This window comes from Mycteria americana, chromosome 4 (assembly GCF_035582795.1).
Source record: "Mycteria americana isolate JAX WOST 10 ecotype Jacksonville Zoo and Gardens chromosome 4, USCA_MyAme_1.0, whole genome shotgun sequence".
NCBI classification, from domain to species: Eukaryota; Metazoa; Chordata; class Aves; order Ciconiiformes; family Ciconiidae; genus Mycteria; species Mycteria americana.
In genome coordinates this window covers 90,890,188-90,916,638 of record NC_134368.1, presented here as the reverse complement: position 1 = coordinate 90,916,638, position 26,451 = coordinate 90,890,188, and the positions used below count along the sequence as shown (strand labels likewise).

At 50.2% G+C, this 26,451-nt stretch overlaps 1 protein-coding gene across 1 annotated transcript in view; it reads left to right on the top strand.

Moving 5' to 3' along the window:
- Nucleotides 1-26,451, top strand: part of ADAMTS3 (ADAM metallopeptidase with thrombospondin type 1 motif 3) — a 129,771-nt gene that overhangs the window by 5,581 nt on the left and 97,739 nt on the right. Inside the window, exon 3 of the mRNA XM_075501328.1 lies at nt 4,140-4,540. Coding sequence (XP_075357443.1) covers nt 4,140-4,540 — 401 coding nt within the window. The remainder of the gene's footprint in view (nt 1-4,139; nt 4,541-26,451) is intronic.

Here is a 26,451-nt window from a genome sequence, read left to right as displayed (position 1 = left end):
TTATGCCTAAAAAAATAATGCTCTTCCAAATGCAGGCGATTTAAAAAGAAAAAAAAAAGTTGAGGACTTTGGAGCCTCCCTTGTCCACAGTTGTTGTCCGGCGCAGAGACAAGTGCTGCGAGCCAGCGGCGTGAATTCCTCGGCTGCGCGTGTACGGGGGAGCCAAGGCACGGCAGCCCTCTTCAGGGGCGTTCTCTAGCTAAGGTGTTTTGGCACCCAGTGAAAGAAGGGGATGCTCCTCAAGTGCTTCCTTTCAACCTCAGCGTTGTGCAACCGGAGCAGCAGTTGAAAGCCGGATAAAAACTGAAGAAAATTTGAAGTTAAGTGCGTTTTCTCTTGCTCTGCGTTTCTTCTCTGATCGTTACTGGAAGCTCTGAATTCGCAGAACAGATCAACTCTGAAATTTTAGCGTAGGAAAGGGAACACCTACAGCTGGAATAGCGTTTCCTAGGGCCGTACGGTCTATGGAAAAAGGGTAACATAAGTCAGTGGAGGAGTTTGGATGTCTTCAGTATTCAGTCATGTCACATTTAATTTTAATTGCCTTTGAACAAAAGGCATTTCCTCTTCTAGCTCAGCATTTGGAGACTCTGGAAAAGGCTTTTGCTGACTCAAACTTGACAGTTCTTATTTTCCACCCTTTGTTCCTACCTTCTTGTGGCTAGCTGGCTGTTCTTGTTATTAGCAAAATAACTTTTTTTTCCTGCCCCTGCAAGTAGAAATCTGGGAATACTGCTGCAAGATGTGCAAAGCAGTTTCTCAGTTGTGCGGTGAACACGGAATCTGATCCCCAGACTGTGGTCTCTGGCACTGAACAGCCCGCTTCAAAAAAAAAAAAAAAAAGGCAGGAAGAATCTCGGCGAGGTAAAAGGAGGAATGTCAGTCTCTGAATGAAATCGCATCGCTGGAGCGCGGGGAACGTGGGCATCTAGATTTTTGCTTTGACCCAGTTAGGGTGTACGCCCCAGCAGCTCTGTCTCCTGTTCAGGGCCTGGTGTCTAATTAATAGAAATGAGTTTAGGGGTTTAATTTGGTCCCTTCTCGAAGGAGAGAGATTAGCGATCCTGGCTCAGAATTCCCAGTGTTTTAGAAGGGAATTATCCGAAGGATAATGTCCTAGTTAGGATCCCGGTTTTAGAACCTGGTCTTGTAGGTGGATGGCAAAATGGGTTGAGTTGGCTGCTGCTGCAGACCACGCGGTGACTGCGAGCTGTAGACGGGGAGGGCGTTTTCAGCACAAGGGACCTGAAAATGTTAAGGAACTTCTCACTTGCCTGGGATGTGGTATTTGTGTGTTGTGTAAAGGCACTTATAGTGCAAGAATTGAAATGTCTGTGTACGTCCTTCTAGTACCACTCGTTGTTTTCCTGTCAAATCCCTCGGTAACTGGCATAAAAGAAAATTGCAGAAAAACCAGTTACGTGAAGCCATTGGGAACGTTTTCCTACTGAAGTTATTGGTTGAATGCGTGAGTCTCTTAAAATAAGCAGCCACTGCTACCAGGAGAGTGGAGCTGGCTCCTGGGCTTTTTCTCTATTAATTCTCCGTTCAAGTGTGACTCACACTGGGAGCGGGTAAGATTTAGCTCATTTAACTGAGTATATTTATTTGAGGAATTCTCAGTGGCACTTCGCGGTAGCACCTGAGGTACCCAGTCATGGAGTTTTTTAAATTAAAAGTATCAGTAATATCACTCTAATAATGCTTTAGCCAATTCTCTCAGGAAGAGAAGAGCTAGGGAATAATTATTTCTGTGCTAAGTGTCTTTTAAACTCTCACGTAGGCCAATACCCAGGCGGGGAGACTTAGGCTTTGGGCCAGTTCGGAGCAGCAGTTTGGCCCACAGCTTGACCTGGCCCAGGAATGTCTCTCCTTCTCCTTTTACAGGATGAAAATCGGACACCGAATATCCTGATTACTTCCAGATTACGCAGGTCTCACAGAAAAGATAAACTCATTTGACGGACTTGTTTTATTTACAGTGGTGTGAAATTACTTCAAGGCAACGGGAAACACATGTGTGCGTCCTGATGCAGGGCTGCAAATGTGATAAGCGATAACAGGAGAAGACCTTTCTCTGAGCAAAACAGAAGATTCTCTTCCTTTTCGCATCGGTGCCTAAGAATAGCAGAGAGCGGAGAGCGAAAAAATTATTCTCTTAGGCCAATAATGCTGTTTTCGGGGTACGGGTAAGGGACTACACAGAAAGAGGCTTTTTGGGGGCTTGGGGGGGTATTGTATTCACCTAGGCCAATTCAGAGCCCAGTTGGAAGGTTTCCCGTCAGCTAACGTTGCTGCTAACTAGTCAGGAATCCCCAGCTGACCGCCGGGAACCACACAAAAATGATAGGCGAACGGGGCTTTCGTTGCTGTTACCTTTTTTTTTTCCTACCGTGGCTTTGCTTGCTTGGCCAATGCCTCTGCTAAAGCAGGTTAGCCTTGGGATAACGTCGGCTGGAAATTGGTTGCCCATGGCCTTGCCTGGCCACACCGTTCAGGAGTTTGGGGATGCTCTGACACTATTACAGCAGGGACTGGGGGTTTTTGGGGTTGGTTTTTTTTGTTTTGGTTGTTTTTTGGTTTTTTTTCCGAGCTCTTCCAGCAGGGCTGCTCCTTGGAAGCACGCCTTGTGCTTAGGACGCGTTGCCTTGGCTAAGGGTCGTGCCGTTGAGCGTCGGTGCTGTCACCTGAGGATTGCTTTAGTGCTACCAACAGAGCGCGGGTTTGCTGCTTTTATACCTTCTATGTATTGCAGTAAAGTGGAGGAGTTGGGTACAAATTTGTGAAGTTCTGTGTTGTTTTTTATTAATAATTAGCTGCTCTGTTGTTTTCGAACTCGGTTACTCAAGTTACGCAGAGAGGAAGGGCAATAGCAAGTTGCTGGGTAAGGGGATTTGTTGGCGGAGATCTGCAGAGGGGAAGTTACTGCTTGTACCGCTGCTGCCATCGATGAATGTATCAGCGGTACGTGATGTCCACGGGGTTCTTTTCCCTATTTCAGTTTTCTAAGACTGCAGAAATATGTGTGCAAATGGCAGTTACAAGCAAGCGTGGCACTTCGTTTTCAAAATCTTAATGGAGGTCTCGACACAGGAGCAAGCAGTTCTGTTGAAGGCGTATGAAGGAGTTGCACGGCATTTCTTACAAGGGGATTCAAAAAGGTCGCTGCCTCTCTGTGGCTATTAAGCAAACCTAAACCCCAGGAAACTCCCCAGATAAATGTAAATTAGTATTTCAGGGTTTTCTCTGTAACAGTTCTACGAAAATAGAGTCATGAAAGACCTGCTTCTTGAAAATTTTGGCACGTGGCGGGTCTTTTGCATGCGCTTAATGTGTATCCCAGCGTCTGCGGCGTGTGTTTACTTGAGGCGCGTAACTGGGCACAGCTTCTTGTGTCTGTCCGCCTTGGCGTGATCCGTACGCTTGCCCTGAAGTTGAAGCGGCCTTCCCGTCACGTTATCCCCGGTTTGTCGTGCCTTGCTTAACACGGTGATGTGTCAGACGCTTTTCTGCTTCTTTCTTACGTGTCCTCTCAGCGGCTGCGTAAAAGTAGTACAAAGCATTCTTGTAACAGCAGTTGGCAGTGTGGGGGTATTAAAGGCCTTGCCGTAGGGTACCCAAGTGAAGATGTATAGGCCCGTGTGTTCCAGCTAAAGAGAGCGGTGACACGTACCCTACGTTAGGTTGGGGTGCTTATATCCAGACTAGCTCTCTAGTAGATAATTTAATGCACGTTGGTGTGGTAAGTGGCACCGTCCCCTGTCCTTTTAAAAACTACACAGGTTTTTATCGTTCTTCAGCTGAACTTGTCGGTGGAGTGGTTTAGAGTAGCTCTAACGGGAATCCTGAACTGGGAATTTTGGACGGGGAGGTGGGAGGCAGCGGGGTCCTACGCACGTGGCATTTGACGGTGGGCCTGGCCACGCAGCAGTTGTGGTGTGTTGTACAGCGAATGAGCCGCAGCTGGAGTGCTCTCTGCATGGGCGTAGCCCATAATGGTCAAGGCAACGGCCCGTTGCGTCCTTGCGTTTACCGTTTGTTCCGGTGACGTGCGCTTCTGTAGCTGCACATCTGGTCTTCACGCTCGTTCCATGCTCTCGTTCTAATTTTAGTTTGGTTTTGGGTATTTCTCTTGGCAGAATTACGGAAAAGCAGACCGAGACCGTATGGGTTAGTGATTCCAATTAGTACCAATGCCGACGGAAGCTACGTCTCCAACATCCTCTCTGCAAGTCACCAAAGAAGATCAACGCGGGAGGTATCCCAAAGCCCCAAGCAGCTGTATTTTAACGTCACTGCGTTTGGAAGGGAATTCCATCTCCGGCTGAAACCCAACACTCGTTTAGTGGCTCCCGAGGCCGTAGTGGAGTGGTACGAAGACTCTGTGGAAACTGGAACCGACGCTGGTAACGCAAGTCAGACTAGGACTGCTGCGGAGAGATTATGGAAGAGAGAGCCCCTGTGGACCAACTGCGCCTACGTGGGAGACGTAACCGACATCCCCGGAGCTTCTGCCGCTATTAGCAATTGCGATGGTCTGGTAAGGCTGTTATTTACTGGCATTAACGTCTGGTATTTTACCGCTTTGTACGCAGCTTGTGTTGCTTTTAACTACACGTTGCTAATGATATCATTTAAAGAACTTTGTTTCTTAAATCCCTTAGAAAATGCCTCAGTACATATTGATGTGTATAGTCCTACTGCTTTATTCGGGGATGATTTCTCTGAGTTTGATGAGCCACGTCCTTAATGTCACTGGCGTGAGAGAGAGGAATCAAACCTACATCTTGCTGGCTTTCCTTTTTACTTTCATGAGGTGTTACAAATGGGAAAATTAATAATGAACTCATTTTAAGACTTAAAAGACGACCTTTGGTGAGCGAATGTAGAATTTGGCGTCCAAATCGTCACTGTGTACTTCTCGGGTAGCAAAGTTGCGGGCTGCCCTGTAGTCCAAGAATAGCAACAGATGGAAGTTTTAAAGGGTTTATTTATAAAATAAGCATGCTTTTTGTTTTCTTACGTGCAGTTTTGTTTCATCAGAAGGTATCATATGAGAATGGAGTGGTTCACGTCTATAAGCGGTTCGTTCTCAAAACTGCGCTGGCCTGATGGCTGCGTTAGTTGGAAACGCGTGGTGTTTCGCTGCGGCTTCAGCAGATGCAGTGACTGCCTTGGTACGCAAATCCCATATGGAAAGACCGGGCATACATTGAGCACACATACCGTTCCTTAATTCAGTCACGCGGCGGAGGAAGCTAACAATACCTACCTTGTACTCTTTAAGTAGCAGGAGCAGCGGTGGAACACGACTGCAGCATCCAGGAAGATTAATGTCGCGGTCGGTCTACTGCTGTTCGGGAGAGGAATCGCACGAACGAGTCTGCAGCAAGCACCCCTTCTTGGAGATGGGTTTCCGTCTTCCCGTCGCATGCAACGTGTTAATGATTTGATTCCATTTTGCGCTAAGTACCGGCTAGCAAACCTCCCCGCCTCTGCCGTGCGCCTCGGTCTCTGTGTGAGTAATCGCATAGACGGCTCAAACTCCTGATTCAGAGCTTAGGGCTGCGCACGACCAAAACTCCTTGGCTTTCCTTACTTAAAGAAAGGACGTACTGGCGGTGGTTACATCTGAGGTGGTCAACTGATGTCAGTTCGGTGTGTTTGGTTTGGGTTTGGTTTTTTTTTTTTAGGAGAATCTCTTGGCAGTGTGCTGTGTTTACAAAGGCCGTGCAGTCGCCTGCCTGGGTAGATGTAGCTTCGGATGTAGTTCTTAGAATGAACGAGACCCTCGGGTTGAGAGCTGTATTTTAGCAGTAATCCTGAATGAAGTTCTTGTGTTAAGTGAGACAGCAGTTTAAGACAATAAATTGGATTAAATGGGATTAGATTAAGGAGTACAGCAGCTTCGGCAGAGATTGCCGTGTGGCTGACAAGCTGCTCGTGTTGTGTTTTCAGTTAACTGAAATGAGGTAGTTGCTGTCTTCGCAGACCTCCACGCGTGCAAGGAGACAGCAGATACCGAAGGGGTCCTAAGTAACAACGAGGAGATTTCCCGGTTGTGTGGCTTAGGGCCGCTCTTTTCCCACAGCACCCAGGAGAGGCCCTTCGTGTGCTTCCCATGGTCTGAGGGGCTGGAATAGGAGAGCACGTGCTTCTTGTTTGAGGAGGAGAGCGGGTGGATGCTCCTGCGTCCCTATTGTCTTTGTTCATCTCAACCCAAGCTGTCTCGTGCAGCCTTTGAGGGGCTTCTTCAAGCCCCGGACCCCCCTGCCACGCGGCAGCGGGTCGGAAGCCAAGGTGGGAGCACAGAGGCGGTACGAAGCTGCCGTGACTCTTCCCTGGCCGTGCTGCTTTCGCACCCGTCTCGCCAGGACCCTCAGCCGCCGCTCTCGCTGCGGCGCTGGGTTCTGCGTTGCTGCCTGGGGACGCCCGGGCTGGTGGAGAGCTGCTGCGCTGGCCTTGCTGCTCCCCATTCCGGGCAGCGCACCTGCGAACAGCTCGGGTTGAAAACCGTCTTTTTGAGCACTTCTGCTTGCTTGCTTCGCCTAGCTGTTGTAGCTGTCTTCTGGAGCTCGGAGCACGTGAGTGTGAAATAAATAAATAATCCTGAAGATTGATGGGATTTCAGATTTGATTTTTTTTTTTTTTCCCCTCCCGCCAGCTCCGAGGTTAGCAGAAGTAACGTGAAGTTAGCATTTCTGGCTTCCCTGTCGCTGTGCTATGCGTCTCTCGACCAAGCTAGAATATTTGATCCTCAGTGTATGCTAAAGATGTGAAGAGTGAGAGATACGGCTTAACAGAAACTGGAACAAGAGTGAGAAATTCTAGGGCCGTGTGTCTGTCGGCAAGATTTATTTTCAACTTCAAAGGAATTTAGACACTCTCCAGTGTAGCCAGCGAGGTTCTTCCCTTTTGGGAGAAAGTAAAGGGAATCGCTGTGGTAGCAATTCACTCACTGTATAGCTTACAATAGAAGTTTGATACCGTTAAGTAACAGAAAAAGAACGCTTGGCTTGCCAGAAGTTAGCAAAAGACCTCGCAAATTTTATTTTGTGCGTGAGGAGATTTTTAATCGTGATTCGTAAGACACCTGCTGATGGGGGGCAAAATTGTGTGTTGTGCTAACGGGCACCTCGTAGGCATTGCTGAGCTGCAGGTTGGGTAGCGTTTGCGCTCAGCGCTAGGTGTAGGGTTAAGAGGAACTAAGGGTGCTGAATTTTGGTTGCTTGATTGTAAATATACGGAAGAATTGGCATTTGCACTAGTAAAGCAAGATCTTGCCCATGGTCTCTCCCTGAATCTAAACTTACATTTAAAACCCCAAATATTGGAACGCTTTTGTTTTGAAATAGGTTACATATCTACTTTTGCAGTAAAAGTCATCTGCATGCCATCAGGTTTGCAAATTCCTATCTTCACATCTGCTTAGTATCCCTTGAAAATAACCCTGTTTATTTAAAACATCACACGCGTGTGCACGCGCTTGTCGTAGCGAAAGAACTCTTCATTAGTGGTGTAGAAGCTGCCCGTTGCTTTTATTGCTGTGGTGCAGAAAGCCGGTGCTTCCGCAGGCTTCTCTTGTATGTTCCTGCTGCCGTTTTGGTCCAAACGGCAATACTTATTGTCTCGGTATTTACAGGGTTTGTCCAACGCTTGCCGGAGTTGCAGCAGAACTTGCGAGCGAGTTACAGTCGCCAGGCCAGTCGCCCCCCGGGCGGCCTGCGCAGCAGTCCTGCCGTCCCTCCCCAGGAGCGCGGGGTCTGCCGTGCCTGGCGGAAGCTAGCCGCCCGGCGACGCGCCGGCGGAACCTGCTGCCGTCACTGCTGCCGCCGCCTGCTCCGCACGGCCGTGTCGCCGAAGCCGCCTCTGCGGCGGCAGTCTTCTGAGGTTCGGATGGTGCTGTCGCAACGCAGAAGCGTCGATCCAGCATCGGGAAGGGAAGAGCGCTGACGAAAACCTGATACCTGTTCTAGCAGTTCGTCCTAGTGTCACGCTGATGTTCATCAGCCGAAAGTACCAGCATCCTTGGGCTCTGTGGGCTGGGAGATGGAAGCCTATGATCTCTTACCAGGGAAGGGTAAAAGCAGAAAAAGTCTTAATAACTTTGATCTGCAGACGGTAACAGTGTAGTTTCACAGGCAGCAGCCTGGACTGACATCCGCTGATTGATCCCTTGCCTTTTCTTTACTTGGCTTTGGTTTAGTAAATGTCCGGAGGCCGAATATGTTGCAACAGCGGAAGGACGTATGCTTGCGTGGGCGCGAGGAGGCCAGGCAGAAGGCTCCGCTTACCCAGACAGCGCTTGCGGGGTACATGTGCTCCCCTCACATATGTGTAGTCCTTAAATTCTCGTGTTCCTGTGTCTCATTCTGCCTCCTGCCTGCTTTTCCTTCCTTTTAGTGCCTGTGCAGTAGCATCTCACCTCGGTACTCTTCCGCTGTCCATCTCATTAGGCTCAGACTTAGTCGGGGGAGTAAGTATTATTAAAGGTTATGGCAAGCCTTCCTGCATGAGATGCCCAGCCCCTTCCCTACTTACATCCGAGTAGCGTCTTCCCTTTTGTCCTCCATATAAAGACCAGATCATTCAAACAGTCACGAAGAACTTAATTTAATATATCTGATTTAGCGTGCCAGATTACATTAATGGTGCCCTCTCTTCTGGATGGCTGTGGGAATGCGTTTTGTGTGTCTCTGCACTAAATGAAATGTTGAATCTGCTGTAGATGCCTAAGCAAGGCAGTTAACCCCAGTACTCCCAGGTGAGCGTACACTGCATGGTATTTCTGTGCCTGACTCGTGCGGTCGGCTTCCTCTTCTAAGATGCCAGAGCGCTGCATGAGCCTTAGAGGCTTCACTCTTCGGGAGTTACTAAAGTTTATCTGACCTTGTAGTTCGTTGCTAAGAAAGTCCTGGTGTGCATCTCGAGGAGCGTGTGGTTGGGACAAGTGGGGAAATGGCGGCACGATGCTGACGGAGGCGGCGGTAGGTTCGCAGCAGGCTCGGCTGGCGGCGGTTCTCGCCGGTTGCTCGTGCCTCCGCAGGGCTGTATCCGCTGTGGAGGACGCGGGAAATCACCCGCCTCGGAAAACCGTTACGACTGTTTCAGCTTGTACATAAACGGAACACAGCAAACTTAGGACTTAGAAATGACAAAGTGAAGGTTTTAAATCAGTCTCTACCTCTTGTTGGAGAGAAAATTACTTCAGTTTCTCAAGTAGCTTCCTTCCTTTTGTAGCAGGACCCAAACAGTTGCTGGTACGCGATGCCTTCAGATGGCACTTACACTTTGAGCTATGTTCTTATAGACGTGTGCCTCCTTGTTTGCGTTGTGATCTGGTTTGTATTCACATATATGCGATGCCAAGCGTCAGTGTTGTCTTCCGTCTCTTACAGAGCGTTAACCTTACCTGTTTTAAATGAAAGGGCCAGACCCGGTACGATGACTCTTTAATCTTTGACTACAGATACCAAGTAAAACCTGACTTGTTTTGTTTATTGGAAGACCATGGCCTTCGAGTCCAGGGCCGCATACGCTCATGTGAAAGTACAACCGTTTGCAAATGGAAGATCTCGGGTAGCCAGCCTGCCTTGTAGTGTTCAGCTGTCAAAGCAGGGACATCCTTGAAGACAGACCAGCTGTCAAGCATGAGAAAACCCAGACGTGCCCAGATCTATCATTTGTGATGGATTATTCCTCCCTTGCTTGTTGTCATCCCTTTTTTCTAAGGATACCGAGACGTGAGGAAACTTTGCGATCTACTTCCACACAAGTTACTGTGCAGCTGTCGGTATTTGGGGGGTTTTAGCGTATCCTCAGAGTTTGGTTTTGACTATCTGACATGACAGTCCTCTAGCACAGACCTCTCGAAAGCAGGGGCTTCTTAAACGTTAGCCTTCAACTTTGTGTCTGAACTTCTCCCTTTGTGAAAGGCAGCTGATGAGCTTCCTGCCCCCGGTGGTTTTGGCATCCTTTTCGTTAGCGATTATAGTTTTTTGCAGCGTCTGAACGGAAGGATGTACCGAGATGTGCACAGTTACTTTCCTTTGGCAAATACGATTGAAATACAGGCTGGAGTATCTCAGGCTAGAGATACTTGCATAAGGACTTAAGCCTCAGTTCAGGAAAAGCGTTACAAATATGCTTGAGTTCGGGCATGTGGTTAAGTGCATACCGGGATCTAAGCAGTTTCAGGGCGTTTTGATTGTTTCAAATGCTTTTTTATTACCTTTGTTCCATCAAGACTGAAGTTTTAAGGCTTATTTCTTGGTCGTGTGTTGGTACTAATGTGTCGTTTCAAGATGATTTCCCCCAGGCTGGCAAGACGATGTTACTAAATGGAGAATCGGCTTTCTAGGAGCCGGTGATATTTTATCCCGGTGTATTAGAATAGCATTTTGGGGACAAACACTTGAACTGCTGCTGAGCATCTGGTTATAGCACATGGGAAACTCTTGATGAGGTTAATTCTAGCATCCCAAAGAAGAATATTTTTAGGGACCCGCTGTCGAGCAGGGCTGCTGTGGGAAGGTAACGGGAGCGTCTTGGCTCGTCGGTGCGACGGCAGCAAGCGCGCGGTGGGGCACGGCCGGGGCGGGTGCGGGTGCCGGTGCTCGCAGGAGGGCCGGGCTGTGCGTCGAGGCTCGCGATGGGGCCGTCCCCTCGGCGCCGGGGGTCTCTCCCAGCCCAGGCTGGGGGCCGCGGGGGCAGCGTGGGAAGCTGCCGCTGCCGCTCCCGGGAACATCTGGTAATCCAGTACCTTCTGGGAGCACAACACCAGGAGAGCAGGATAAAGGGCGAGGGAGATGGGACCGCGGGCTGCTCTCTGCCGCCGGCAGCACGGTCTCAGGCTGATTTAATGTTCTTATATTCGTGCTACCCTGCCCTACTGTGCGCTTCCCACAGTAATTACATCCTTGCAGTGAACTCCCTTAACCTGCCGTGCTCGTTCTTACCGCTGGCATCTTGCTGTGCTTGGCAGCCCTGCGGACGGACGAACGGGGCTTGATAGGTTGCAGCTGCCTCTCTGGACAGACGGACCCCGTCTGGCAGCCTCGGCCCGTCCTCCCCATTTGACTGAGCAGCCTTTGGTCACTGGCAGGCTGGGCTCGGACCGCACCCTGTCACCTCTCCAGGACGTAGCTCTTCCTAGGGGCTAATGCAGACTTTTCAGGCATAGTAATCCATAGTAAAGAGGATTTCTCAAAGTTCAGAAGCTCCAGAAACTTGGAAAAATGCAGTGCCATCGTGTCGCTTATTCAGGACTTCAGGCTTCTTGCATAAAACACTGAGGGAAGGAGTATTGAGAAGGGAGGTGACGGTGATTGAAGTAAAACGTCAATACAGTGTAAAATAATGTAATACAGAAATTCTTTTATAAGTCTAGTTTGCTTCTCCTTGAAGCCGTCACTCAAAACAAGCAGGTACTTCATCCTTACTTTGTGTAGTGTAGTCAGAGTTTATGCAGATGGTTGCTCAAGCTCCATTTATTTCTTCTTGTTTGTTTTCATAAGTTTTTCTAATGGGGCCGGATTTGGGCAAATGATAGGTTTGCCTCGCTCCTCAGCCCTTGCGTCTCCTTCTCTCCTCCTGCCTTGCGTTTCTCCCATTCTCGCTTAGAACGGATTGCCCTTTCCCACGTAAAACCTCCCTTTTCTTCCAAAGCTCTCAGCGAAACTCGTTTTTGTGAAGCTTTCTCTGTCACAGTAAAATGCCAAAGAATTTGTGTCTGCGGGACAGATGCCCCAGGTAGATGCGTGAACGGCTTGGAAAGCATTTGCAGAAGGTGACGTGCGCAGGGAGAAGATGTGAGGCTTTCTAAGTCCCAGCTCAGCTCTGCCCCTCTCTGCCTCCTGCCCTGGTCCTCAGGAGCCTCAGCCCAGCACCCCAGTAAGAGTAAACCCATTTGAAAAGAAAGCTCTTTTTTAGAGGTGCACTCAGAAATCCCTTTTTGAGAGATTCTCCCGAATCTCTCTGCTTCAGCAGATGGTTTGAGGGACCTATCGTTCGTACCAGCTTCTGGCTGCCTGTTCATGATGGTGAGCGGGGGCAACCTCCGTGCCTCGTCCTTAGCGTGCAGGAGGAGGAGGTCGTAACAAGGGTTATGCGCAGAGTTTCCCCTTGGTTGTACGCTTTACGTTTTCAAGGCTGATCGAACCGCTCAGTCCTCCTCTGAACCGATAATTTTCCTATGGGCTGCAGCTTCCTCCCGCTTTGTTCCAAGGATTGCGTGGTCATAGGAAAAACTGAATAGATATACAGTAGTACTGCTATGGACTTAACGTCGATCGAATTGGGCCAAAACGTAAGGAGCCGCACAAATATCTTTCATAGCACGGAAATATGCGATCAGTTTGGGTAATAGGTTTTCCAAATGGAAAAAGATGTCATGTATTTTTAAAATGGAGCACAAAAGCTAAAGGCCCGACGGTCGCACTGACCTGAAGAAATCCCTCCTGCAAGAGCTGTGCTCCTGCACGGAGAGGGACGGAAGGAGCCCCGGCCGCTGCCGCCTCCCTCTGCAAAAGGTGCTGAGAAGAGTCCCGGGTAAGGGAGAACTGGGAGCGTGGCCTGATCCGGTTAAAGAAATAAAATCGATGAAGTACGTCGCGCATCCCCACACCATGGTCCCGGTCTGTCGGACCGACGGTGCAACAGAGACCAGCTCCTGCCATGGCCAAGAGCGAGGGGGCTGCTGGGGAGCGTCGGCAGAGGGACTGCAGATCTCTTGGGCCTTGGACGATGAGTCAGGACCAAGAAAATCCCCTCTGAGAAGAGAGATCATAGACAAATTGGAGAATTTTTTTTCCCTCCTCCTCTCCGGTAGCCTTCCCCAAGCGTGATTTCTCAGGGGGAGAAGGAAAGAGCAAGAACTGGGACTGTAAGCAGGCTTCAGCGAGGCATTCGAAGTCTACCTTGGAAGTAACGCAGTTTTCCCCCTCGTCGCTTTGATTACAGTAATTCCTTCCTTAAAACCAGGGCTCGTGATTCCCGACAAAACACGGGGCTGCCGGAGCCTGCGTGGTTCCTCGGGGCCCCAGCCAGGGTTCGTGTGCAGCACTGCTGTCCTCTGGACCTTGGAGTTAGTCCAGGTGTCGGTACGCGACACTGCCGAAGTTTTTAAAGTTTTTTTTCAAGGGGCTCGACAGTCTCCTATATAAGCTGGCCAAAGATTAAATGCTTTAAGTTCCTTCTTCGCTTGAGCCGTGGTGCAAGTGATGCTTGATCAGAAAAAAAGGGGGGAAAAAAAACCCCAACCTTTTTCTGCGCACTTAATAACAGGCAACTTGAAAAAAGATGTCTGTTTTAATAGTGCTTGTAGTTATTTTTGATTGAGAAATGAGGTTTTTCTCTCTTACCAGCACGTCCATCCGAAGATTAATGCATTTATGAGTTTTTCCCCATTATTAGCCAGGTAGAATACGTCTGAACCCATCACGCTGTGTGCATTTGGCTTCAGAGTAGTCCATTTAGCAGCGCAAAGTCAAGATAACACGGATTTAAGCCGTGCGTAAACCCACTAGGTAATCTGTATGTATCTGCCTTAAATCTAGAGTCCCAGCCTGGCTTTGTTAAGGTCACTGTCTCTGTTCTGAAGATCCTGGGGCTGGTTACAGTTTGCACATTTTAAGACGAGCGTCGTATTGCCACAAACGCGCGTCCTGGACCTCTGTGGCGGGAGCGACCTTCACGTCCCTTGCTTTATCCGAAAATAAGGTACTTGAAGTACAAACCTACTGAGCAGTTTTTTGGGGTACTTTGGTTGCCCTTGAATCCCTTCCCCGCTCGGGTGTTTGAGGGTGCCCGCGTGGGCACGGGCGCGTCTGTCTGCGTGCGTGACTCTTAGGTAGAGAGAAACCTTTCGCTCCTCACGGGGAGCGTAGCAGTTCAGCTTGAAAATAGCATTTATTAGGTTTTGAGTTGATTTTAAAGTATTTTTCATGCGGCATGCTTTAAGGAAAGCAAGTCTGCGTAAAGTAGTATATTTTGAGTCCACGCGTCCGCATCTGGAGGTGGCGTGTCCTAAAAGCAGAATGACTGTGTTCTTATCGTCCTTCTTGGCTTACTCTTCATTTCACTGATGGAGCAGCTTAGAGAGGCGAGAAAGTGGTTAAGCTATGAAAGGGATGCTTGTTTATGGCTATGAATATGTGAAAATAAACATCTCTCATGCGGGGATTTGGGCAGGTTTGAGTTTATATTCCAACGGCGTGTCCCTACAGAACAGTTGTGGTTTTACAGCCCTTCTCGAGCTAATCTTAACGGAAAATAAATTTTGCTACGCTGCTCCTTTGCCCTTGTATGTCGAGCACACCTATACTAGCGTTTCTGTGGTGTGGGTGCTCTGCAGAGGGGGGGAGAAAGTTGCCCTATTTCTGTGTAATCCAACAAAACCATCGTCCCTTCGTTTCACCCTCAGAACGCCACTGAGCCTGCTCCCGAGCCCGGATCTTGCAGAGCGCAGGAGGAGCAGGAGCGGGCGCTGACCGTGCCCCGGCCTGTCGGAGGGGCGATGGAGCTGCCTTGCTGGTGTCACACCGTGAAACGGGTGTCACACCGTGTCCGATTCCAGAACTGCCCAGGACGGAGTGTCCTCATCCCGGCGCTTGCTTTTCTTAAATACCCTGTTTCATGAATAGCAGCACGGTGAACTTGAGTCCTGCTTTCATCAATGTTTATTCCATAAGTACCACTGTGTAGTAAATAAACCTCTGCTGGCGTTTGTGATTAGGTAGCACGTGGCTGAAAAATGAGGTTGGTCTGAGACTTGAGCTGCTTCCACTTACTGGAAGAAGTTCCATTAAGCTTTCAGGGTTTAGCAGCGGCTTGCTGTAGCATCCCAAACAGACTCTCGGCCTCCTCAGGAGTAATTTGCAATCACTCCATGGCAAAAGCAACGGTGAAGGGTATTGTAGGATGCGTCCTCCGATGGTCTTCCCTTGCTGATGCCATACCACCTCCTCCTGCTTTCCAAGAGAGAGAGCAGGACTTAGGGGGAGCCGTCCCCCTGCCGTGGGGAGCAGCAGGCGAGTGACCCAGCTCCAGCAGGAGGCTTTGGCTGCCGAAGCCTGCTGCTGTCATCTAGGGCGATGCCATCGGGATCCAGCCTCCAGGTTTGAGCTCTTTGGTGGATCGGAAGCGACTCGGAGCGTGACTTGACTTTCACCTCTTTGCTGTGTTTTTTAATGTCATTGTTCTTGCCTCTCTTCGGCTTAGGGTATCGGAGCAGGCATTTCAGACCAGAAGAGGGACTCGTCCATTCTTGTTAATGAGAAGTGCTTTGATGAGGCCTCGAAGGAAGGTCCCTTAGGCTTCCAGAGAGAAGAAAGGCTCTGCCAGAGCAGAAGCAGCCTTGCTAGCCTGGCTCCCCTTGAAATCATTGGTACAACATGTGCTTGTAGAAACCTTGGGCGACCGTAGTCCAAGCTGACATTGTCCCTCAGGAGGTTCCTTTTCATCACCCGCCCTGCTCTGCTTGTAGAAACGAGAGAGCTAGGAAACGAAGACGATCTGTCCCTTCACGGCTTGCATGCAGTTCAGGGTGGAGCGGAGCGGCGTAAGGGCCAAGGGAGCTACGCGTGCGCGTTGGCAGACGGCGCTGCACCTCTGTCTTGCAGGACCTTCCTGGAGATAGTCCTGGGTCGCAAGTACCTGGCAGTCAGTGCCCCTGCACGGAGAGCTCGCCCCGTCCTGATGGCCGCCCCGTGTAGGCTCTGTGCTTTGGGAACTGCTTGCCTACCTGGGACGTTCCCATTCCACAGGAGTAAATTAATTCCTTGCCGCACCAGGCCAGTTTGGGAGCAGTCATCCTCACATGACAGAAGTGACTGACAAGGCACTTTTTTGGCAGTTTTGATGATAAAGTCTAACAGATATCTAAAACAGGTCGAAGTGATACTTTGGCCTCTGGGTTTCACGTCACTTCGTAATTCTGGTCCCTTGGAGCAGTTGGCCTCTGAATTATTTTCGCTGACCCAGAACTTCATTCGGAGACCTGAGAGCCAGGGTTGTCTGAGGTTTGTCCTGTTCTTCTGATGGCAGTGGACTGAAGAAATGAGCTCCTGAGGTAAAATAGCCTTGGAAACACCCTGCGTTGTTGGCATGCTGCCTCCGAACTCTCCCGTTTTCTCTTCCCTCTCTGGAGCTTATTTCTTCAGCGCAGGACACAACTCGGAACGTAGACGGGATGGAAACTGTGCAGATTTCTCTTGGGACGTATGTAGAAATGACGTACGTAGTCAGCCCTTGCTTTCCTTCATCTCCAGCTCCCTCTGAAAGGTCACCTGGGCAGTGGGGCTCTGGACGGGGTGGTTTTAGGGGATGGTGTTGTACAAGGTTCCTGCCCTGTTTTTTCTTGCCAGGCTGAAAGGATATTTCCCTCTTGGGAGTCCCTTCTGCAGATGGATCCTCGCAGAAGGAAGTCAGGTTGCAGTGAATAAGGGAGTAGTTTCCAGCAGACTGCTCTATAAATTACCGACGCTGTCAGGTTTCGAGGTGGTGTTGGGCTTCTGCCCAGTCGAACCACCCCTCGCGTCTGTATCTTTTGCAAGAACATGTTGTTGTATCCATTAGCAGCTGTATCAAACAGGGCTTTTTCTGGGGAAGGATCTTATTGTTTGAATACCTCCCCAAAGTGGTACTGAAGGGTTCTGTTTCAGGTAGGATTATTCCCGTCCTTGTGCTGCGCAAGGAGCCGGCTGGTACCCCAGCAGTGCGGTAGATGGACGGTAGCAGTAAGAAAATCGGAGATCAGAGACTAAGGCTGCTTGTGAAACCGCTGTCGGGGTCTGGGGAAAAAATAAGGGAGACGGACAGGAAAAAAAATGGTGAATGCATAAGGCTTCCTTTATGGCATTAAATAGGTTCCCTTGCTTTACATTTGTAACCGCGCTTACTGCCTTTGCGTTTGTCTTGTAAGATTTTTAAAAAGCCCACGTAAATTGTAACAAATGTCTGTTAAAATGTTGTGAGTGCATTGCCGAGCCCCTGCTCTGCCGGGGCCGGTCTTCGAGAGAGCCGAGAGCCCTCAGCGCCTGCAGGCACCTCAAAGGGGGACAACTCCATTTCGGCAAGCGTTACTCTCTTGAGCAAATGCTTAGAGCCTAGCAGAGCGCGTGCCTTTTTCACGTCTTAGAGGATCACCCAGGCACAACTGTGACGACGGTTTGGGGACCAGCAATCCATTTATGGGTGGAGACAGAAGTGAGCTTTTCCTGGTTGGTGGCAGGGAGCCCCTCTCGAGTGTGGGTTCTCAAGTAATTGAAAGCAAGGATGAAAGTAGAATCGGTCCCACCTGTTTGACAGTCCTGCATAACTCCTCATCCTTCAGTTAAGGAGAGATAAGATGGCTGGCACCGAGACTGTTTACTGCTGTGCCTTCTAGGCTACGCTTCGCTAGTATTGATTTTTTCCTAGGCTTTCCGCATCTCTCGGGCTGCAGCAGTGGCGACAAACACGATGTCCTGCCTGAAAGGGCAAGTTGGAAGAAAGCGAAAGTAACACTGGTTTATGATACAAAAGAAAGCGGGTTGGAAACTAGAAAAACAGCCTGAACTGGAATTCACAGAAAGGCGTAATTGTTTAGCTGGCTTTGAATAATATTTCATCTGGTTGTAGAAAGTCGGAATTCCAGAACGGCCATCTGCATTACGAACCGGCCAGCCTCTTTGCCTGAACGAAGAGTCCCTCGGAAGCAGAGGGCTGGGCGAGCTGTTGGTGCAGCAGGGGATGAGCTCTGACCTCGGCGAGGGGATTTTCAGCAGCACTAATGCCAGACGGACCGGCCACGTGCTGCTCGCGTGCTGGGGGCCGGAGGTGCCAGGCCAAGGAGGAGGCCGCTTGCCTCAAGCGGTGTGCTGGGGGCTGGAAGGAGAAGAGGAGATCACGTCAGTTCAGGCTGGCGTCTGAGCGACCCGAAGTGGTGAAATCCAAGTTGCCTATGAACTCTTTAGAAGAGGAGGACTTGGCTTTGGGGGCTTCCTGGGGGCTCTCTGGAACGTCCAACAGGCATAGCCTAACACGCTTGATTTGGGAACTGAAGAACTGCCCCGGGTTTGCCAAAATGTGGATGTGCTCCGTAGCCACAAGTGGACAATAGGATGCCAAGAAGTCTAACTTACCCCGTTACTAGTCTCCTTTTTCTGTCTCTAGGTTGGAGAGGGCCTTGGAAGGTTAATTAAGACTCTTCACAGGATGTTGTGGGTTAGGCAGAGGTGGGAAGAGCAGGCGGTTTGAATTCTGAGCTGCACTGGTTATGCTAATGCCGAGTATGGAGGTGTTCTAGTCGGGTCGATGTTCTCTAGAAAGGGATTTAGGAACAGGCATCTGCAGAAAGTCTGCAAGAAAAAGCTCGGACTCTTCATAAAACTAAAATGTCTCAGCTTTGATTGCCGCAACGTCTAGACTTTTACTTAGAGTTTATTTCTGATTTTGAAAAATTATTCTTTGGTTTTACGTGTAATTCATACCTTTCCAGCGCTATATTCAGGGGCTGGAACTGCTGTTTACAGGTCAGGATAGCTCTCCCCGCTCCGCTCTGTCTCGGGCGCTAAGGGCAGGAACAGCCCCTGGAGCCCGGCGGCCCGAAGCGTGCTGTGCTGCTGGCAACCGGGGGCTGGCGCCGTGCCCCCCTTTGCAGCCTCTCCGCTCCAGGTGCCGCGGCTTTCCCGCCGTCCTCTGTGCCGTGGGCGAAGACCTGCTCCGAGGGGCAGAAGGAAGCCATCTGGCACTACGTCCCCGTGGGGCGCGCGGAAGAGCAGCCCGCGGAGGCGGAGGGCTGTCGGCGGGTGTCTCCGAGCTCAGCGGCGTGGTGCTGTCCGTAGCGTGGGTGGTGAAAAACCACCTGAGACGAGCCACCGGTGAGTGGGCGCTGCTCCGGGTATCTGCTTTGTACCTCTTGTTCCATCGCACCCCTGAGTCTTGGCTATGCATTCTCACAAGCAGTGCTTTTGAGGCAGTTGGACACATCATTTCCTTTCTGGATTTTTGCTTTTTTGTTCCCAAAGTAGCATAGGCTGCTTAAACTTTTTTTTTTTTATTCCTGGAGGCTCCCAGCTAACAGTTTATAACATAGCCCAAGCTTATTAAAATTACTAAGTACAACCCTTTTTTATAGTTTTAGTAATAAAAACCAGATTGCGTAACTTCTGCGGACCCTTGATAACACACATAGCGCACGTGAATTGGGCTCTCATTCACCTTCTGCCTTCACGTATCACATGCGGTAAAGCATGTGTCTCTAAAAGAAAGTAAATGGATACTGAAATAGGCAACGTTATCAAAACTTAATCCTTGTAGCCTCTCTCAAAGTTCTTACTGACTGGAGAGCTTGTACTGAATTTGAAACTGCATTTTGCAGGGTAGAGGTACAGAAGCTATATTCAGCAACGCCTTTTTTGATGTCCCCTGTTGATTCAGCGCCGTACTTGCTTGTATCTGGAATTTGACCTCGGAGCCGCGTGGTCTGAGGTTTGTAAAGGGGGCAAGAAGGAAGACCGGGCAGAAAACGCGGCACGGAGGGCAAGGGCGGAGAGGTTGGCCTGGCGTGGGATCCGCTCGTCCGCGCGCCGGTGCTCGCCCCTCTGGGAGGCTGACGCGGCGGCTCTGAGCATCGCTCGCCCGCGCAGGCTCCGGAAGAGCTGCGGGAACAAAAGCCCGCCGGTTCGACCTCCTGACCTCGTGTTTCATCAGGAGCTTCTTGAAATGATGGATAAAGCTGCAGCGCTAGCCTTCCTGTTAATGGGGTGAAATACCGGCTTTCACTTCGATTTTGAAGTGATACTTCGTTTTCACAGACTACCCCTGCCACTCGGCTGATAACTTGAATAAATTGCTTGGACGTTCTTTTTTAAAGGCAGCAACCGTGCGACAGTAGGTTAGCTGTCTAACCTCAGGCAAATCACACTGTCATTTGGCTTTCTTGTCTAATACCGGACTAAATCGCTAATGGGTGAAACGACCTTTCCTTTTCCTTGGAGAGATTTTACCACAGGTTTTTTTGCACAAAGATGTAGAACCAATGTAAAACGATGAGTTTGACGTAAATATTGCTGGCTTTGGCATTTCAATACTTCGAAACGGTGCTTCCTAGCTTGTGATCAACGGAGCATTTCCATTTAGAGCAAAATACCCCAGTTTTCTGTTTCTTCTCTAACTTGTACCTGAGGAGACGTCTGGTTTTCACCCTTAGTTTTGGCTGAATTTTCTATTATCCTGGAAGGGCTTTTAGGCAGGGACGTCTTGGTCGTCTGCATCGGTAGCGTGCCCGTGGCGTTAAGCCCTGCGTAGCGGAGGACGGGTGGGTGCAGCCCTGGGGCGGTGGGGCAGGGCCACGGCTCTGCAGAGCGGGTGGATGTGCTCTCCGCGACGTGACCCCGCAGCCCCCGGCGCTGATCCTTGCGGAAACGGCCTTTGTGCAGGTGGAGCCAAGCTGTCCCCGTCTCACTGCTTCTCAGGAGCATGCGAGTTGCCGCACGTGGTGGTCCAGAGCTGTGTAATTACTCTTCTGTACAGTTTGTGAAAACGACTTACAGAAGAAGCTCCGGGGGAGAGAAGCTACAGCGGCTGCGGGGAGCAGCCCACCGCAAAGTCCCCGTACGAGCCTGCTTGCCTCTAAACTCGGTGACGATAACAGAGGAAATTCCTACTTTATGAATAGAGCAGAGAAGAGTCCGGAGGAGTCTGAAAGGCCACCCAAAGTACCTTTCTGCTGGCATTTCTGCGGGGTGCCGAGCGGGAGGTACCCGCCTACCCGATTCGCCCCGGCTGCCCCGAAGGGCTTGAGGTACCCATTGCTCTATGAAAGGGTCGAGCTGCTGTCGGGGTGGGAGCCTTCAGGTGGTTCCCTCTGCCCCGGGGCCGGACGCCCGGTGCCGGGAGGTGCGTGGCGTAGCTGGGGAAGCGGCAGCCCGGGACCTGGCCAGGCAGCTGGTGGGTGCTGTGTGGGCGGAGGGCCGCGCGGGTCCCGCAGCGTTGCTTCACCCGGTAACGGGCGTTGCTCCCTACCGGCGACGTTCGTAATGCGTCGTAACTCCGCGGCGTCGTTCGTGACTGCTGCGTCCGGGCAGCGGACGAATCGGTGTTGCTTTTGTGCGCCTCAATAGACGTGGTGCTGCTGACCTCAGGTGTCCCTTTTGCCGTCCTCCAGAGCGTGAGATGTTAATATTTTGGGATTATTTTATTTGCTTTGTAGTTTTGGAGTAGTCGGCGCTTGATTTGAAGTTCTTACTTTCCTTCTTTGAAGGCTATCAAATGTCCTTGCTTTTTGTTTTCCTTTCCACCTTGTGGAGGAAGCTAGGACTCTCACGTAATCCCATGACTCCAGGAGCTGGGAAAACACCGGGTTTACTGCACGAACTGGCAACCCTGTGCGTATAAAATGGACCTGGGGCAAAGGGCCCGAGCGCCCCTCGTCCTGCACCCGCTCGGGCTCCTTTCCCAGAGGCGAGGTCGGCCGTCGCCCGCACCGTCTCGCCGGGAGCTGGTCACTAGCATAGGGCTGCCGTAGCTGCCGCACAGACGAGGCTTGTACTCAGTAAACATTTCTGCAGAGATATGCTGGGCTCGGGGAGATACTTGACTGCACTGAGCATGTTCCATGCATACTTTTCAGTTTTTAATAACTGATATTTTAAAACCACAGTTCCTTCTTTGAGGACAAAGTGTTTTGCGTGCCAGTTCTGCGCGGCAGTTTGCCGATAAAATGAATCTGTGTAGGTTTTCCAAGAACAAAAAATAGAGACGCATTTTTCCACATAAAATCAAAGTTTGTTTTTTCTTTTCGCTTTCATATAACTCTTAAGGGGTTCCATTGATTTTTCTTAGACTTTCTAAAAGGGGGAAAAAGAAACCCAGCTTTTGGATTAAAACCAAGCATGAGAAATTACAGCAGAGAGGAATTCTCTTATGTATGTTTGCCTACTGTTTCTGCTGTGTTTTAGGTTCGTCATGGCCCTGATCACGGATTGAAGACCTCATTTTTGAAAACAGACATGAAAGACACTGCGTATTTCCGATGCGAATTCGTATAGTTCAATTCTCTAGTCTCTCTCTTTATTTCTTTCATCTCGTACTGTATTAACGGACCGCTTGGGGACCCTGATCCCGTCCCTGTGTCCCTAGTTCTCACTTGCCCACTACCTTGCAGACCGGTCAGGTGCGCCCGGCTTTTGCCTCGATTACTGTTCACAGCGTGGTGTGGAATTAGGTGAGTAATCTCGTAGCGGTGGTTTTACCTTCAGATTACACTGGCTGTGCTAGATGTGTTTAAAACGAAGAGCACGTTTGTGTTGAAAATGAGTTTATTAGCCCCAGGAAGAACTCTCCTGAGTTAAGGAAAGGCGGGTATTGTTTCTGGTCAGCTTGACATTCGGTGTTTTAGTGTGAGCGTATCTGAGCTTCTTATTCCGAAATTGTGTCCGTAGTTTGGAAGAGGATGTTAAACATTCCTATGTTTTCATCCTGTTTCTGAATCTTCATCCTGGTATTCAGTTGAACAAATAGTATTTTTCTTTGTAGCTGCCGCAGCTTTTTTTTGTTTTAAAAATCCGGTATTAGGTGATTAGTCACAAACTTGCGCTGTGTGCATAATGCAGCTGGCCGTGAAACCCGAGCAGTGCGTACGCTTTGAATATTTCGTTTGATTCACAATCGGGTTTAATGTTTTTAAAGAAATGCTCTCTCACTCTGAGCACTTCTTTAATAAGAAAAATCGTAACGCTGCTCTGCGCCGCCTGTGTTTAATAGCCTTCAAGAATCGAGACTAAAATGATTCAGGAGCTCTTGCTTGAATTCTGAAATGCGTTGCCAGGAGTTCTGCAGCAGATAAAACATGTGATTTAACATGGAATTTATATCGCGCTGATCTTCCAAAGAGGAAAAACGAGCTGTCGGGCTCCTGCTCGCTCACTGGCTGCGACTCAAAGGGCGCCGGTGCCGAAGGCGCGGCGAGCGCGGGTGTTTTGCCTGAAAGCCGCCGTGCCTGCCGCGAGCCCGGAAGCCTGCGCGGGTCGGTGGGGCTGGAGGCCCACCCCAGGGGGAGAAGGCGGCGTTTCGTCGAAAGCCTCCTCTCCCTCTGTAGGCACCCAGCGACTGTATCGATAACATCTGTTTCTCAAAATGTGCAGAGCGCTGCCACATTACTTTTTTCCAGCATTCTTCTAATGTGTAGTATTTTTTTATACGCCAAGTATGTCGAGGCCATAAATACTTTAACATGCAGAAGATGTGCAGGGAGAGAAGTATGTCCTCTTGGACGGCTTCTCCCCTTCCCTGCCAGCCCTGCGAGACGGACCTCGGCAGGGGCCTGGGTCCCCTTTCGGGACCGAGACGCAGGCTCTGCCGGAGGCGCGGGTGCCAGGCTCTAAGGAACGTGCCGCCCGCCCCGCGTCCCCGGGGACAGCCCCTGCCGTCACGGCCGCTGGAAGCCCTCCTCGGGTCGTGGTGCTGTCTCCTGGGTTCACAAACTCCTTCTGAGATGGTTCTTCTTCATTTAGCTGCAATTCCGGTAGCAGCTTGCGGCGGCACGGGCTGAGAGGTGGCCTGTACCTTTCTCTCTGGGGGGCTTCTCTCTCTGCGTTTTTAGTGAGGTTAAGAGAAAATGTGTATATTTGCGTAATTGCTTGGAAATTGAAACGAATGCCGTTTATGGTCACTTTGGTAAGCTTTCTATATTGATATCAAATCTCCTCCGTGCTTTACCTAATTTTTAAATTACCTGTAGCCGCTTTTATCAGATCCATACTGTGTGTTGTACATAAGGTTGTGATACAATAATACAGATCGACGAGTCTAAATTACTTGGAAGTGTCATAAATAGAAGAAAATGTGCGTTGCCTGATTGCTTTCACTTTATTTTGATGAACCGTTATATACGTTGACCGATGCAAGTTAGGCAAGCAATAACTACAGAAAGTAGAATAAATGGAAAAAGAGAAAAAAGTAGGTGAGCGTTACAGCTGTCTCGGTAGCATCGCAGGCAGAAGGAGAACTCTTCCCTGGTTTGCCGGGCGTGTTTTGTGTGCAGGTAACGGGACTCGTCCGTGCGTAGGAAGTTACTTGGCTCCGTCTGTGCACAGAAGTCTCACTGAACCGAGGCTGAGGACGTGTGCCGTGAGGGTATCGTGCGGCCGGCTGAGCTCCTCGGTCGTCTTTGGTACAGAGCACGAATGTTGTGGGTACTGCCTACCAAGCGATGCTCTGGGGAGAAGAGGAGTGAGGCTCCCCTGCATGCTAGAAAAGCTAGAAAACAGTGCTAGAAAAAGAGACTCTCTATTTTCCAAATCTTTTCTCTCGCAGGAAAAGGTGTCTGTGCTTTCAGAAAGGTATCTATAGGCATTCTATAGATACCTAGATTCATAGATATTAGCCTGGAGAAAAGGAGGCTGAGGAGAGAAGCCTGGAGAGAAGGAGGCTGAGGGGAGACCTCATCGCTCTCTACAGCTGCCTGAAAGGAGGTTGCAGAGAGGTGGGGTCGGTCTCTTCTCCCAGGTAACAAGTGATAGGACGAGAGGAAATGGCCTCAAGTTGCACCAGGGGAGGTTTAGACTGGATATTAGGGAATTTTACTTCACCGAAAGGGTTGTCAAGCACTGGACCAGGCTGCCCAGGGCAGTGGTGGAGTCCCCATCCCTGGAGGTATTTAAAAGCCGTTTGGCTGAGGTGCTTAGGGACATGGTGTAGCGGTGGGCTTGGTAGCGTTAGGTTTACGGTTGGACTCGATGATCTTAAAGGTCTTTTCCAACCTATATGATCCTGTGATTCTGTCACAGATTGTAACCTCGGTAGGTTATGGCCACGTATGAGAGCAATACATGTATCCGTGCTAGCTTAATAAATGAAGCCATAGGATGGTGCCCATGTGCTTCTGTTTGCCAGTTCTGTTCAGTGGTAGACTGTACTCTGATATTCCTTTTTTATTACTGGTATTGTTTTGTTCGTATGATATATTCTTTGCTAAAATTTGACTCCTGTTTCCTGTGGGCATCCGGAGTTGGCTGCGTAGGCCAGCGATACGCAGCTCTTCAGCAAGGTGATGGCTCGCCCCGCTGTGCTCATTTAGCAGATGGGACGCTCGATGCTTCAGGCAGTGCGTGTGCCCGGGTAAATCACCCCCCCAGTCGCCCCAGCAAAAAAGGGCGTCGGGGCGGGGCTGCTGGTACTGCGGCACGAACGCAGCTCGCGCTCTCCGCAGCGTCGTCGGGGCTGGTGGGCCTCGCCCTCGCGTTCAGCGGTGGCTGTCCCCGGTGCGGTGGGGCGGCGGAAAGGCCCCTTGTCAAAAGGCCGCAGCCAGCCATCAGCGCTGGATCTGCCAGAAGAATTTGTCAAAATCCCAGCCCAATTCATGTTTTCTTGCCGGAGTCGACCGTCACGCCCGGTAGAAAAAGAAAGGCAGGGGAGCGAGTGAATTGGCCAGCCGGGTGAATTATCCTGCCAGGTTATGCGCGTAGCCCCGACGTATGAGGGTAGAACAGTTGTGCCCCTTTTTGTTCGTTTGTTGCCTGAAGTCTCTCGCAGATGCGATGCTCCCCAGCCTGTCTGCGTGCCGGGCCGTCTGGGTCCCTGTCCGCGGAGCGCGGGGTGCGTGCGGGGCGCTGCCTCGCTCGGGCTCGCCGTCAGCTTGCCTGCCTGCTCCGTGAGGTCTGCTGCCCCTTTGCGGCAGGGGCTGAAGAAGAGACGTCGTCCGCGTACTGCGAGGCGACAGCCCGCGCTCATAACGCTGAGTTGGCCCGAGGGAACGCCGTGCGAGGCTTCTTGTTGCATGCTTGTTGGACTCCATGATCTTAAAGGTCTTTTCCAACCTATACGATTCTGTGATTCTGTGCTCATACCTAAACAGAGCGATACCTGCTTGGCGCGTGAAGAAGTTCTGGAGAATAACGCTCCGGTCGATAGTCACGAACTGAAGAGGGGCACGGTGGGGCAAACTCTACAACTTGAGAAGTTTCTAGAATATTTTTGAAGAAGAAACTCAGAGAATCAGTTGATTCTTGACAAAATAGGGATCCCACGTTGCATGAGAAATAATATCCGCCCGGCGAATTGAAGGTCTAACCCTGGAGCTACACGTGTAGGAAACTTCGAATGGGTTTCCACCCGCTGTGGCTCTGTTTTGGTGGAGGCAGGCAGAGGGAAATGTGCTGCAGGCAAAGCATCCTTCTTTGCTTTCATTTTTCTTCCAATAAATCAACCAGTGTTCGGTGCGGCTCCAGAAAGTGTTCGTCTTTGGATTAAAAAAAGCGAGCAGCAGGTAGCTGTGACGCAGGTTTTGCACAGTCATTGAACCGAACACACCTTAAACTAACAGAGAGGGTGAAAGGTAGCAGTGTTTTTGCGCTGAATCTGTGTTTTTAGACGAGGCAGCACCTTTTTTATAAAAGCATGTTTATATCGACTCCTTAAGAAGTTTAGACTGGAGGGCTGTCTCCAGAAACTGCCCCCCTCCCCTTTTGC